Genomic DNA, 15,776 nt, shown 5'->3' on the forward strand with positions numbered 1-15,776 from the left:
ACCAGTTCTGTGGCTGTTTTCCTGCACTCATAATTTAGTTGTTTGAGAACTCTGTGTAGTTTTAGTCAATGTATAGCCGTGAGACACTGATTATAGAAGTTAACTGAAGAGATGGGTTTTTGTTGTTGTTCTTTTTTTTTTTTTTAAACGGCATGTGCCTCAAGTGTTTTTAATGGTACGCTCGTGTCTGTAGGGCGGTAACGCGCATATCAGCGGTGAAAAATGAACTCAACCTCAGGACACGACAGTCTAGTTTACAGAGACGTTCAGTCAGGAGGAATTCAGAGCGGGTTTGAAGATAACAACCTGAGGCCTCGACTCCTGTCATGAGACACGTCTGCATAAAGACTTTCCACATTTCAGTAGATAAAACAATACCTCCAGGGTGCGTCTTCATTTCACAGATTTTGTTTTATTAACATCATCGGTCGTGTTTAATTTGAGGTCTTTAGGTGTACAGTTTCGTGTTGTAATTATTATGATTTTATGGGGAAGCTTGCAGACGACAGAGCAGGATTAAAGGTTGTTTGCAGTTAAGAGAGTGTGTCTGCAGGTCCTTAAAAAGTCGTAAAAGTCTCGATTCAGTTTTTGTCTCTAAATAGTCTTAAATTTTAAATTTTTTTGTTGAAATTAGTCAAGCTCTTCTGTGTGAAAGTCTGCATATCTGATATTAAGACCTTCACTGAAACTGATAGTTTCTTTTTTAATTAATAATCACACTTGTGTGTTTGAGTTTGTCTTTTCATTTATTCTTTTATTCTTTCTATTCTTGGTACTATTATTTCTGTTTTTACTGCTAATACTCTTTGAATTCTACTTACTCTTATTGGTGTGGGTTGTTATTGTTTTTGGTTTTGGTAATTTCTTTCTCTCTTGTGTAATTGTACTTTAAATTTTGGCTGGCCTTAGTTCAGCATTATTGTTTGGCTCTTATAGTTATGTTACTTCTGCAGGAAACCCTTGTGCTTCTGCTTTGCCTTGTTTGTCAAAGCACTTTATAAACTCTGTTTTTAAAGATAAAGTTATTATTATTATCATTATTATCATCATCATCTGTTGGCAAAATGTAGATTAATAGATTAATACAGTTTACTCTGAAAAGCCATCTTCCTGCAAACATCTGCACAGGACTGCATATATACTACTGACCTTTAAACGTATTGCAGGGCATGAATAAGAAAAGATGATTTTTCCAAATATCAGTCTTAAATTTAGTTAAAATTTATCTTTAAGATGTCTTAAAAAGCGTTAAATTGAACTGTCTGATAGCTGTAGACACCCTGGAAAGTCTCAAACTTTGCAAATTCTTCCTGCTCTAAAGCACAGAGCCGATTTCCCAGCCTAAAAAAACCTGACAGGAGAACATACTGTACGTGAAAGCTTTATTTTGGACCCGTCCTCTTGAGACACGCCATGTTTTCATTTAACATTTGTGTTTTTCTTTAAAGAGAGCCACATACATTTATCTTAAATAACTGCATGGAACCGATGCATATCTCTGAATCTATTTGTGTTTATTTTGCAGTTTTATTTTGCAGTAACATTCTTCTCAGCGCTCAGGTCCATATATAGTTAGAGCGAAAAATCCCCAGAGATCTCTGCTGTGGGCGCGTGTTCAAATTACACATGCATCCGAATTTGCCAAGTGACTGTTGGCGTTTTTTATGCTTTGTCCCAAATTCAGGATTTGTTCTAATACTCAGGAGAATACACCCCAAGTATATATTTATTTATTTACCATTGTTACCACTGCAGAGTTTGGAAACTCAGAAATAAAGCAAAGCGTATTCCTAAGATACTTTTTCCTCCCAAAATATTCCCAGAGCTGTCTCTTTTCTTCATTTCCTGTGTGCATCGTGCTGGCACTAATTGGGGCTTAAATTAAGTATTTCACCTCCTGTGTATATTAATAATAAAAATAACCCTTATTATTGAATCTGTCATTTTTAGCCTTATTCATACTATAATTTAGAGGCCTTTTGTATTTTGTAATAACTGCAGAGGCTGTCTGTGATCTTTCCCGTGTGAATGTGCCGTTTCAGTAATTTCTGCAGTAAAAATTCCTTCGCAAATGACCTACCGTACTCTGCCAAACACTGAGGGTATGTGATCATATTTATCCCCTGTGAACTGGCGTCACTATGATATGGGGTCGTAATCAAGTTTTTTTGTTTTCCCCACGCCTTATTTCTGCCTCGGAAATAGAAAGGCTGTGTTGGCAACAAGGAGGGAAAGTTTTGATCTGATTTTGGTCGTAGGAGGCTCATCTTGCCACACAGCATCGCGGTGCATTCGTAAAAGAGCAAACTCAAATCCATAAGAAGAGCGAAATCTGAAAAAGATGATGAGATATGAGATAATGTGTGGCAGAGTAGATTCTGTCTGTGCAGAGTCTAGTGTGTAGGATTTAGGGGGGATATATATTCCCTGTTGGTTTTCGAATTGATTTTGAGATTTTACTGATTAAATCTCGTGTGATTCTGGCCCCAAGCTACATAACAGAAATGTTGACCTCTTATGAACCCGTTTGCAGGCTTAGATCCTCAGGTGGGGCCCCTCTGGCCGCTCCAAAGTCGAGGTTTAAATCTAAAGGTGACCGTGTCTTTGCCATCAGGGCCCCTCGGCTTTGGAAAGACCTGCCTGAGGAGATAAGGCTCGCAGAAACAGTCACTTCTTTTAAATCACCTGTTAAAACCCATTTTTATAGGCTTCTTTTATGCGGTCGTCTTTTGAGTTAGTCTTTTTATGTATTTTCTTTAAAATCTATTTTATCTTTTTATTTTATGTGCTTTCCCTTTTATTTCCTTTTATTGTGGTTTTATTGATTATATTGTGTCTGTTGTTGTTTTTGGTCTATTTTTTGTATTATTTTAAACTGACAGTTTATGTCCTGCATTTTGCATTATTTGGCCTCTGCTTTTAATTTATACTATATTAATAATAATATTAATAATAATTATTATTATTTAGGCAAAAATATAGAATATGATATTTATGTTTGTAAGATTTTTTAAGTGTATAATCACCTAAAAAAAAAAAGTTGTGTTTTCGCTACCAATATAGATATATAGATATAGAAAGCCATTTAGACATAGGGAGCAGGTACTCTTGAATGGAGTCTGTCATGTTGTTTCTACAGTAGCTCAGAACAGAAAAATTAAATTAGATGGGTCCATTTGTGTTTTCACTGTAGTTCTTGGCAAACAGGAGAAAACACTACACAAAGCACAACAAATCCTACACACTCGACCTTTAAACCACTTTTTAAAAAAAAACACACACACAAGGACAAAACCAGTACATCACTGTTTTTGTGTTGTGGAATTACAAGTGACAGTATGTATCATATCCAGGAGATCGTGTCAGTAAATTTGAATAAATTACAGATTTGGCTTATCGTGTTTGAAATGCACAGCAGGAAACATAGATGTGGAGATTAATCTCTAAATAACATGAAGTCTCCTTTTAATACTAGTCACAAAACAGTCACACCAGAGCAGAGTCGGTATGACTTTAAAGCTGTAATTGAGCCGTAAATAATCATCCGTGTGTGTCTGACTGTGGATGGTGGAGCAAATTTGCACAATTCTCTTACAACAGATGGTTGTGGAGAAAATAATTTCATCCTTGAAAATAAAAGTGCTTGAAAAAGTCCTTGAATTGAACCTGCCAATAGATGGGTTTCCAGTACAGATTTGCACAAAACGTAAGCAATATTTTCGAAATGCGATTGCGAGATGACTGCGTTTCCACTAAGTGATGTTTTGCGACTTCTTCTTTCGCGATAACACTCCAGTAACCATGGCGATGGATGTTCGAAACATTAGCAGGTTTATTTGTATTGCAGCCACCACACTAGCGGTCACATAGGCGTGTTATGCGAGCGATAATGGAAAGGCGAGCCCCTGGGGGAGCGGCCGCGTGTGAGGGGTTTCTTGGTGGTGGTAGTCCACGATTTCACAGAGGAATTGTGAATTTAAAACTTCAGGATGATGCGAGATATGTGATGCAATAACGGCTCTTGTAGCGCCTGCTGCATCACGAGGGAACCAGTTCCTACCGTAAAGCGCATAACCATAGCATCATGTGACGTATAAAAGCCAAAAAATGGTTTCCATTGCAGTTTTGCAAAATATGGGTTTTTTTAATCGCCTGAAATACCACCTCATGCAAGAGTAAAAACTTTTTTGCGATGAATGGGAGTTTGTCGTAAATTGGCGTGTTTCCATTAGGCGTGTTTTGTATTTGCATTTTCAATGTGAGGGTTAATGGAAACCCGCCTGCTGTGTTTACAAACCCTGTTTCTAAGTGAAGCGCGGGCTGCGCTCTGTGTAGTGAAGATGCAAATACAGGATTGTGTATCAGCTCTATCAAGGAAACTAAATGTGGTGTGAAGTCGTGTTAGTGCATTAACACCGCACCGCAGGATTTTATTATTTTTCTATAAGCTTTTATTGAAAGTGTGATAACTGACCGATAACCTACAACATATTTCTCTTTTATCCAAAACACATGCAGAGGAAGAGGAAGTGGATTGTTGTGTGTGTATAAATGCCGGATATATGCTATGTATACTTCTGAAGCCAAACCCATGCCCTTGGGATGCAGTTAAAAAAAAAAGGAGCAACTTATATAGTTTCCTGACTGAAAAAGTTTCCTTGATAAATGAATAATGCTCAGGTTAGAGTGTATGTTTCCTATTAGCCTTTATCTTTTTGCTGCTGCACTTCCACCATGACTGTATCTGCTGAGCCGTAACTTTCTCACACCGAAGTGGATGTTAAAAATGTTTTTTAAATCTCTCTGCCCTTTTACGCCTTCTTCTATCTGCATTTTTGAGACTCTGAATGTTATGAAATAGAAGAAATGACACGAGACGATCTGTTGTGTTGCATTAGTGCGCTCATGTTACAGAGTTCCCGCAAATCCTTAAAAAGACTTAAAAGGCAGTCAATTTATTTATCTAAAAATAAGGCCTTAATTAGCGTTAAAATGTCTTAAACCAGTCTTTCAAAAGGTTTAACTCTTTGATACCTGAGCAAATTGGCTTTCCTCAAAATAATGAATGCATTTTAAAAAAGGAAACAAAAAATCATAAACAAAAACAGGAAATAACCTTACAGAGTGCTAAAATAAAATTTAAATATACATAAATAATAACAGTAATTTTGTTTATGTAACTTTTATTACTTAGTTCTAATTTTTTTTAAAAAAATATATTTTCCTAGTTATTTGATCATTTTCTAATGATTTTCCCTCTCTATCCCTCTTTTTTATCTGAGGTCATTTTGCCGCCTTAAATAATAATAATTTCATGCCAAGTTGCTGAATTTTTTTCCCCATGTTACCAATTTTCTCGTGTTTCAAAGGTTTAAAATTTGGGTTTGGGTAAAATTGTCCCTGATCTTTGGTAATTTATGTCAGTTTATGTTTTTTTTATTCATTTTTGTAAAATTGCTCCTTAATTTTAATTCTGAGTGGTATTAAAATGTTTAAAAAAAACCTTAAATCTAACTTGCCTTAAGCTGTAGGAACCTTGTGTTAAAATAAACAGGAGTGGATTCAGGAAGCCAAAAACCCACCAGACAGTCACAGTTTGAAAAAACAGTCACCACCAAAATGCTAAAGTTAGAGCGTAGCTGAGATGTTTTCGTAGCAGCTGATCTTTAAGGTCAGGTGTTTTGGCAGCGACTGTTAACATCTTTCAGGTTATTAACCGGCTCTGATGTGTGGCGGTCATGTGAAGAGCTTCTGAGAAGCTGCGATTTTCTCTGTCAATAAGTGTTTGTTGTGCTGCACATCATGTTTTTATTGTGACAATTTATCTTTTCATGTGCTCTCTCATCAGATAATTCCACCAGGAGGAAACACGTCATTCGATGTCGTGTTTCTCGCTCGAGTAGTTGGGAATGTAGAAAACACTTTATTTATTAATACATCACATCATGGAGTGTTTACATACCAGGTATAAACTGCAATAATCAACGCTTCATTTTTTTCTCATCTGATTAGTTAACGTCAGGACTCATTTTGCTTTTCTGTCTCTGTCCTGAAGGTTTTTGGGGTCGGTATACCGAACCCTTACAGACTTCGGCCCTTCATCGGGGCTCGAGTCCCAGTAAACAGCAGCTTCTCACCTCTAATAAACATCCACAACCCGTACAGCGAACCGCTGCAGGTAAGAGTCTCTAATGGTTATTTATTTATTTTGTTAATACGGAGCAGCTGCTTAAAGTGCGGATCAATCTGTGTTCTTCGACGCGTTTTTCAAATGAAAACATCTGCTCATCCGTTGGCAAAAAGCAGTGACGTATGTTTGAGCGTTGAGTTCTGATTATAGTAATAATGACTGAAAGGGTTAGTTTGGATGTTTTGAAGTTGCCGGTGTTATATTGTCAACATTTAACTTTGCAGTCAGACAGTTTTTTCTGACGGGAAACTGAAGCCTTTTTATTGCTCTCTTAGAAACAGACTGCTTTCACAAAAACAGTAATTTATCTCGCAGAACACGGGAGTGGCTGGTCTACTGCTGCCGTGATCAGCTAGTGTGTTTGTGTTTTTTCAGATCAAAATGTCATCCAGGGGTCGACGTGAGCGATCACTGGGGCCGACATTTGGCATTTTGCAGAATATCTGTTTTTTATTTTAATAATTAACAATAAAATTCATTAAAAAATGCAAGGAAAGTTTCAGCATGGGAGGAACTTTTACTTTGTAAAACCTCAGGGAGCTATTTTTACTTTTTATTTTGTGTTTAAATTTCACTTAAATTACATAAAAAATTGCTGTACATGATGTTGAATGTTTCAGTTTTGATAAAACATTTGTTAAAGGCATTTAAAGAAAGTTTTGTGTTGGACTTTGATATACTCCAAATTAACGAAAATTTTAATTTTTATTTCAAATGCGTATCGGTTCCAGTTATCGGGTATCGGACTCATTAACTACTAAAAATCGGCATCAGCCGAGTCCAGTTGAGTCCACAGCAACATGGTGCTCAGCTTCTGTGCTGGTTTGGGTTTTAGAGGAATATAACTAACTTGGAGGGTCAAAAACTTTTTTTCTAATGTAACAAAAAATAAGCCCAAGTATGCGGGATTAATTTGTTTCTGGGATGTGTCCCTGTTTTCCGTGTGTCGCTGCAGGTTGTTGAGATGTACTCCAGTGGTGGGGATCTTCATCTCGAGCTTCCCACAGGTCAACAAGGAGGCACTGGAAAATTATGGGTTAGTCTCACGTCTTAATATTTTTGTTCCAGTGTTTGTGTCGAGTCTTTTTCCCGATTTAAAGATAAACAACAGTGTCCGTCAGAGTCGAGTCCCACTCACCTATGCTGCCCTTCTCTCTCCAGGAGATTCCTCCTTTTGAGACAAAGGGGGTGATGAGAGCCAGCTTCTCGTCGAGAGATGTCGACAACCACACGGCTTTCATCAGAATCAAAACCAACGCCCCCAACGAGGACCAGTTCATCATCCTCCCAGTAGAGGTGGAAGTCACATCAGGTGGGCGACCAAACCTTTGTGAATATTCATCACCTTCATTACAGAACATTTACTGTCGTACTTACTGTCTTTGTGTTCTCCTTCATGTTTACAGCCCCTGGTATATACTCCTCCACAGAGATGCTTGACTTTGGTACGCTGCGGTCACAAGGTGAGTAATCCAACACAAAATGCAACATTTTACAGCAAAGTAATCTTTATTTAGGCGTCTTTTCTCACACCGGCATTGTCCCTCTCCTCTGCTTTGTCTTTCAGATCGTCCAAAACTGCTCAACCTACACCTTTTAAATTCAGGAACAAAAGATGTTCCAATTACTGTAGGTATCCTCTGCAGCCTTTTTAAATCCTTAAAACTGTCATTTTAAATCTTCAGCTGACTCTTTTATTTATTTATGCCTCACAGAGTGTACGTACAACTCCATCAAATGAAGCAGTCACAGTAGATTTCAAAGCGGTCACTCTGAAAGCTGGAGAGAGCAGATATACCAAAGTTGCAAGTATTAGTTTTGACGGTAAGTTGTGTTTTTGATGAGGTAATATTTGACACCTCTGTTGATGTTATTTATTTATTTATAAGGTGTTTTTTTTAACTTGATGATCACTTTTGAGGGCTGCTGTTTTTGCTGCTGTTGAATTTTATTTTCAGGTGTTTCTATTATTTTGTCCACCCCATTTATAAATTTGAGTGAAGGCAGGAGTTTTCTAATTAGACTGCATCAGTTTTAGCTTAGTGTACTTATTAAACTGGCAAATAATGGGAAAATTCATTAAAGAATTACACAGCTTTACATAAAAGACAAAGAGAAACTATCATTCCCAAAGCACTGCCAAGCTAAATAAATACATAAATAAATCATAATAATCTTTATATATATATATATATATATATATATATATATATATATATCTTTTTAGCTGAGCCACAAAGTACTTCCCAGTTTTAAAAATGTACAGAATAAAAATAAAATATCAGAAAGTACGTAGGGCCGCCCCCACCCCTCTTATGAAGTAACCAAAGTTAATTAAATACAATTTAGAGAAGAGAATTAAGCTCATATAAGCAGATAAAATGAAGAACCACAATGACAAAACAGATATAAAGTAAATGCAAGAGCATAAAATAATCACATGGGGAAAATAAACTAGACCACAAAGAAATGTAATGATACAACAGTGCCTTTTCCAAAGACCAGCGCATCTACAGTGAAATTTGGCATATTTGAGTTTTAATATCATTTCTTTTGTGAATCAGACCTTGAGACGGGGTAGATGGCAGTTGTAAGTGATGCACAGTTCATAAGCAGCTCACAGCAGTCTTATCGTATTCAGCCCAGCGTGTTACATCTCCGTTCATTTCTTAATTCAACTGGAAGCTGTTTTGCTTAATATATTGAACATCCAACTTTGTATTTAATTTTTTTTTCTTCATTTTTTTAAGGAAATTGAATTGCAAATAGCTGAGCTTGTGACATACAATCAATGGAAATCCAATTCAGAACATTAACCCTTTAACATCCGAGCAAATTGATTTGTTTAAAAAAGAAAAACATGAAAATATTAGCAGGGAAATTTGTTAAAAGTACAAAAAAATTACTTGAAAAAACAAAAAACTAAAAGAAAGTTTAAAAAAAAACACAACAAAATAATCTGGTGAAAGCACATTAAAAATTAATTCTGCAACCTAAATTTGAAATATGCAATTGTAAATATATTTTTTCCCAGCTTTTTCAAAATTATTTCCAAAATTCACTTATTTCTTCCAATTTGTGGAACACCTCTTACACAGTTGCCTTTTTTCTCATATTTGTGATAAAATTGCACCAATTTGCTGCAATTTCAAAGACAAAAATATTTGCAAAATGTGTCTGAAAGCAGAAAAGTGATGTTGGTTTAACAATTGTCAAAATTCAAAAAAAGAGCTACCGTACGCCTGTTGCACCATCACTCTGTTTCGCTGTGGGACTGACACATTTTTTAAGTATCTTAAATGAGAAAAGTGCATTTCTTCATAGTCGCTTTAAAATAGCGCAGTCATTTCCACTGAACTCTGATGAGTTACATGATGTCAGCTTCCTCCTCTTAGTCTTAACCTGCCGACGGACACTGAAAAATCATCCTAAAAAGTGAAATTATAGTGTGTTCAGCTTCCTTTTAAAATGCTCTATTTTAGGTTATTCGTATATTTGAGTAAAAACAAAAAATAAAAGGAATCAGAGCGTCTTTTCCTCTTGTTTGTGTCTTATAAAACACATTACTGTTTATTAGTAATAATAATAACATAATTCTTAAGCTGTGACTTTAACATCATGTCCTTACTATCTTTTTTTTTGGTTTGCACAACTTCCTCTTGAGATGCGGTTTGTATTCTTTTGCTGTGCCCTTATCTGCTGTTTCGATCTTGTTTTTTTCGTTGCAGCTTCAAAAGCGAGAAGACCATATCAGTTCTCTGGTAAGATAACTGTCAAAGCGAAAGAAAAGAGTTACTCCAAGCTTGAAATCCCTTACCAGGCAGAAGTTCTCGATGGGTGAGTTGTTTTGTGAGAGACTGGTCGGATTTATGTATTTTTAGGAGAAAACGTTCCTAATAAATGGTATTTTTCTCTGTTCTGGCAGCTACCTGGGCTTCGACCACACAGCCACATTGTTCCACATCAGGGACAGTCCCGTCGACCCAGTGGACAGACCCATCTTCCTCACAAATGCCTTCAGCTTTGCAATCCGAATACACAATGTGTCCCTGCCCGAAGAGGCCAAAACCATGTTTAACGTGAGAAAGGGTTAACGGAGGTTTGCAAAATGTCACGTATGCGCAGAGGTCAACATGACATCACTGTCTCGCCTCTCTGTTTTAGGTGCAGAACTTCAGCGCACCCATCCTCATTCCCCCACATGAGTCGCGTTACATCTTCTCCCTCCTCTTTCGGCCAGTTCGGCCCTCCATTCACATCGACAGCAACATCCTGCTCATCACAAACGCATCCAAGTTCCACCTGCCCGTCCGGGCCTACACAGGCTTCCTGGAGGTACTTACAGTTTATTTAGGAAACAGAAATCCTCTTCATATGTTGCTAATTTACTCAAATCTAAGTTGTACTAAACACAGAGTCAATGCTTCATCTACTGAAGGTTAGGAAAAAAGCCTTTGAAGTTTACAGGATGGCTGACAAACTGCAAAATGTAATAACTTGATTTTATGTATTTTTATGGTGATCATTTAGTCTTAACAGAATGGGAGTGGAAACTGCTATGAAGGACAAAAAATGACATGACAAGTATTAATAAATATATTCGTTTTTATGGCATTAATTAAATATATACATTTTTTTTATATAAAGGCTAAAAAAATGTTTATAAATAAATAAATTGAATAAATATACATTCGGAAATACAGAAATATATTACTGCAGTTGAACAAAATATAGAAATACATTTTAGTTATTTATTTGTGAACTATTTAAATTATAATCTCTTATTTGTGTATATTTCCTCATTTATTTTATTTATTTATTTTTTATTTTTATATTTTATGTATAATATATAATAATATATAACATATATTATTATTATATTTTATATTATATTTTATTTGTATATATTTATTTTAATATTTACATTTGTTTTTTATTTCAGCATTTGTTTATGTATTTTAATTTATTTTCCTACTTTCCTCCCAAATTTTTATCTTTATTTCTTCATTTATACATTTATTTATTTATTTATTTATGGATACTTAAATAATTTTTTCCACCCTACATAAATTGTTGTTCCTTATAACTAATTCTCTCAGAAGATACATTTTATTTTGATTATTTACAATCCAGAGCTTTTAGGAATAAAGTTGATCTTTGTTTTGCTAGGTGTCTGTCATTTTTACTATCAGTATTTAAGCTGAGAATTCAACAGCAGTGTACTGACTGCTCGTGTCTGTAGTTTCAGCAAAATTATACGCTGGCTTTCACACAAGTTACACATTTTTGTGGCATAATGTTTTTCAATAAGGTCAAACAGAGGTCAAAAAGTCAGATTCAGGTCTCAGCTCGATTTGATCAGATATGTAGTCACTGTGGAAAGACAGAGATTGTTGGTGAGTGTGTATCTGTGTAACGTGGTGTGTGTTTTGTCGCCGTGTGTGTGTGTGTGTGTGTGTGAGCAGCCTCTGGTCCTGCCTCCCAGTCTGAAGGAGAACATCCTGGACTTTGGCGTTCGGAGTGCAACAGACACCAGCAGCATCACGTTTGTGGTGGTCAACAGTAACCCCATCGAGGTGAGATCAGGCAGCCGCTGCGTGTATTAATACACATCGAACAGTAGCTGTTTATTTAACGGCCGTCGGGTTTTCTAGATAGTTTTTTTCCTGGAAGGAAAGTTAAACAAAAGAGGAAGAGGTAAGTCATCAAGGCCTCACACAGTGAGGTCCATTGTGTAAGGGACTTTAACATGGTGTTTTAAATATGCTGACTTGTGCTTTTAAATATTTTGAGCAGTAAAACTCGTTGCAACATCAGCCTTCATGCTAACATACTTATTTCCACAGAGGTTTGAAGAATTAAATTACCGTCACAAACTGTTCGGTTAAAGAGCTCCAAGCTGAGTGCAAAGAGTGTCACGCATTAGTCCTTTCTAGGGGGTGAACAATAATGGTTTTTCAGGGCCGATACCGATTGTTAGAACTTAATGTGCCCAAAAAACGATATTTGGAACAGATATGCATTTGGTATAAACACTCAAAGCAGTGCATCTGGGACTTGTGCATGTCTGAATGTTACGGCACCGATGTTACTGTATGACCGTGTCAAATAAACAAGTAAATAAAAATAAAAGTATTTCTGTCGAAATGTAGAATTTGTGATATCTCAAACTCCAACTCAAAACTTTGTTAAAATACCTGAAACTGAAATTTTCAACATCATATACAGCAAGTTCCCTGCAACTTTTTTTTTATAAAGTTCAATGAAAATGTAAATAAGAAAATGAATGAACAGGAAAAAAAGCTCCCTGAGGTTTTTATAAAGTGAAAAGTTCCTCCCATGCTGAGACTTTCTGTGCATGTATTGTATTGCAGACTGCCTTCACTGGTGTTGGCTCGGTGTAATACGCACACTTTTTTATTAAAAAACGTTATCAGCGATCATTAAAATAAAACACGGATAATGCTAAATATTGGCCCCGATAATCGTCCGGACCGATAACCTTTTAGTCTTTTCTGTCCTTATCAAACTTCTCTGTGTCCTCCAGCTGGAGATCAAGTCCTGGCTGGTCACGGGGGACAGTCTGTCCATGGAGCTGCTGAAGACGGAGAAAGGAAACACAACAGTGGCGCTGAGTCGCCTGCGAGAGCTGCAGAACACGTCAGCCTCCCACCATAAAACAGTAAGACCTCCGCAGTGTCGCTCCAAAGCTGCTTTGGGATTTATGTTCTGATTTTTTTGACAGTAAATTTGGTGCAAAGCTGCGTTCCCCAGCCATTCAGAAGTCAGATAATTCTTGTTTTCGGACTTCAGATTTAAAGCCTTCCAGTGAATCTGCTCAGGAAAACATGGATGCCTGCAGCGCAAAGCAGGCAGACATGCTCTATGAGTCTGTCGACAGCAGTATTCGCAGACAAACTTTAGAAAAATAGAAATGTTTTTTAGATCCTACAGTCGGCTACATGCAGATTCATTGATGTAAGTAGCTTACAGAGGCGCGAGGAGTAGGCTGCTACATGCTCACAAAGACTTCTGCACCATGATGCTTTTTGCATGTAAAAAAGAAACTAACACATTTTTGTCTCTTCCAAGGTGATACTAGCATCTGGCTATTATGCAGCATTCAGAGTGACACTCGTGGCCAAAGCGCTGGAGGGCCTGTATGATGGAGCCATACACATAACCACAGACTACGAGGTACGTAGCAGATCTGCTGTTTATGTCTTTTTTTTAAACTCTCCTGTTATGTTTTAAAATTTCATAATCTCTGGAAAATATTTTAACATTTTTTTTAGTCTGGCACTTTTTCTACTGGATGTAATTAGTGTTATCAGCTTTTAAAATAAAAATAGTAACATCACAGAGGTGCTGTTCGGGTCAAATTGACGTGGCATTGAAACACGGGTCAGAAGCGTACAATTTTTTTGTGAAATTTTGCAAATTCTTCATCAGTTCACCTGGCTTTGCTGCACTTCATCCCCTCTCTTAATCTGTCCTATACAATAAAGTCAAAAGTAGAAAAAATAATTTAAATAAAATAAAATGATATATGGTATGGTAACATACATCTAGTGATAAATATAAGTGTCAATTTTTTTTTCTCTGCAAATGTAAGACACAAGCTCCTATCCCAAAGAAAGAAAATGTTAAAAATGTTGTTGTTTTTTTTTTTTTTGATTAAATGTTTTTTTATATCTATGTAATTCAGTTTTCATTAAAAAAATTTTTTTAAATTTAGGCTTTTTTTAAAAAAAAAAAAAGCTGTGGTTTGTGAAAGGTGAATAACGCCACTGCGCCTAATGTTGATTGATTGTTAGTGATTATGTTAGTAATGAGGTGCAAACTATGTTAATTCAGATTTTGTGGTTTCTGACACTTTTTGGGTGATTGAACATGAACCCAGTCACTCAGAAATGTTTTTTTTTTTCCTGTAAAGACAAAATGAACCTAACAGGACTTTTACAGAAACTCCTCTTTTCTCTTTCCGCAGATATTAACCATCCCAGTGAAAGCTCTCATCGCTGTCGGGACGTTAAACAGCTCTCCCAAGCACATCGTTTTACCACCTTCGTTTCCCGTAAGTATCACTAATATCAAGTCAGATTTCACACCTGTGCTGCGGTGGCCACAAGCGGAGGACGAGATAAAGTGTCACCTGCAGAGGATAGATTCCTGTGAAAAGCCCGAGGTGTTGTGACTCTTGACGTGTCTGTATGTTTTTTTTTTCTTCAGGGAAAAGTTGTTCATCAGAGCTTCAGCATACAGAGCTCTTTTACTCAGAAAGTGAGGCTACAGCAAATCCGCTCCCTGACAGAAGATATACGTTTCTATTACAAGCGGCTCCGCAACAACAAAGACGAGCTGGAGCCGAGACGGAAATCGAAGGTAGGCCGCTCATCTCACGGAGCAGCATCAGGGAGCCGCCAGTGTCCTTACAAACATGAACTTATTTTCTTTCCTCCATCTTTTTCAGGTGGCTAATATTTATTTTGACGCCAGCTTGCAGTGTGGTGATCACTGTTATGTGGGGCTGCCATTTGTGCTTAAATGTAAGTTTTGAGTTTTTTTCAGTGTGTGTAACAGTCAGATCTCACAAAACAAGAGTCAAAATTAAAAAGTTGTTTTTTCACAGCTGAGTCTAAGCCTCACGGGCTGGCGCTGCAGGAGGATATCTGGGACGCTGATGTCGATCTCCATCAGAAACTCCTCAGACGATGGAAAGAGCTGAAAGAGCGCTCAGGCCACAAGTAAGCACCTTAAGAGTCACGATTCAGTCATCACCTTATACTGTTAACCCTTAGGGACCGTTTCACGCAATTTAATTTTCACTCTTCAGTTGTTGATAATTTTGGCAAAATGTCTCGGAATTTCCAGCTCAGCTCCTACAATAAGTCCAAAATACACCGTGGAAGCAAAATTGTTATATTCATACTATTAAGTGCAAAAAATGCTCCATTGAAACCCATTCAAACGGCAGTTATTGATCCCACGGCCATCAAAGCATAAAAACATGCATCATATTTCTGGGTGTCATTCTCCGTTTTGTCGTGGACTTTGTCATTTTTACTGTTTTCCACCTGATGACGTCATTTTAACCATATTTGGCATGTGGAGAAAAAATATGCTATTTCCACTAGGTGAACTGTCACTCACTCATATCCTGTGATAATTTTTAAAAAAAATCTACTTTTCATGTAGTATATTGAAAATAATTCTTTGGCATCATGACAAAAACCTGGCGTTTAAAGGGTTAAAATTCAGAAGAAGAATGCATATTTTGTATTTATGATTAGGACTGATGTTGGTTAAAAAAAAGTACAGATTGTTGCCAAATGTTCTCTCTTCATATGTTGATGTTTTGCTGATGCTGATGTTTTTCTTTTCCTCACTGAAGGATTGAAGCCGTCTTTGAAGTCAACACGGACCTTCAGAAAAATGTGCAAGCTAAAATAACGGCGCACTTGACCTGGCCCTCACTGGTCAACTCCTCACAACGAATTACGTTTCCTCTGACCAACACAAACAGCTCCTCCGTGAGTACAAACCACCAGCCTCGTTAGGACAAGTGTACTAACACACACAGTAA

The 15,776-nt window shown here is 36.9% G+C and overlaps 1 protein-coding gene across 1 annotated transcript in view; it reads left to right on the forward strand.

The window, feature by feature from the left end:
* Window positions 1–15,776, forward strand: part of tmem131 (transmembrane protein 131) — a 50,398-nt gene that overhangs the window by 18,078 nt on the left and 16,544 nt on the right. The window contains exons 6-23 of the mRNA XM_042483674.2: window positions 5,849–5,965; window positions 6,056–6,178; window positions 7,146–7,226; window positions 7,352–7,502; window positions 7,597–7,653; window positions 7,758–7,819; window positions 7,906–8,014; window positions 9,919–10,027; window positions 10,116–10,269; window positions 10,355–10,525; window positions 11,656–11,766; window positions 12,738–12,872; window positions 13,283–13,387; window positions 14,181–14,267; window positions 14,423–14,575; window positions 14,664–14,739; window positions 14,823–14,937; window positions 15,585–15,723. Coding sequence (XP_042339608.2) covers window positions 5,849–5,965; window positions 6,056–6,178; window positions 7,146–7,226; window positions 7,352–7,502; window positions 7,597–7,653; window positions 7,758–7,819; window positions 7,906–8,014; window positions 9,919–10,027; window positions 10,116–10,269; window positions 10,355–10,525; window positions 11,656–11,766; window positions 12,738–12,872; window positions 13,283–13,387; window positions 14,181–14,267; window positions 14,423–14,575; window positions 14,664–14,739; window positions 14,823–14,937; window positions 15,585–15,723 — 2,055 coding nt within the window. The remainder of the gene's footprint in view (window positions 1–5,848; window positions 5,966–6,055; window positions 6,179–7,145; window positions 7,227–7,351; window positions 7,503–7,596; window positions 7,654–7,757; window positions 7,820–7,905; window positions 8,015–9,918; window positions 10,028–10,115; window positions 10,270–10,354; window positions 10,526–11,655; window positions 11,767–12,737; window positions 12,873–13,282; window positions 13,388–14,180; window positions 14,268–14,422; window positions 14,576–14,663; window positions 14,740–14,822; window positions 14,938–15,584; window positions 15,724–15,776) is intronic.

This window comes from Plectropomus leopardus, chromosome 5 (genome assembly GCF_026936395.1).
Source record: "Plectropomus leopardus strain MGB_pleo_1.0 chromosome 5, ASM2693639v1, whole genome shotgun sequence".
NCBI lineage: Eukaryota > Metazoa > Chordata > Actinopteri > Perciformes > Serranidae > Plectropomus > Plectropomus leopardus.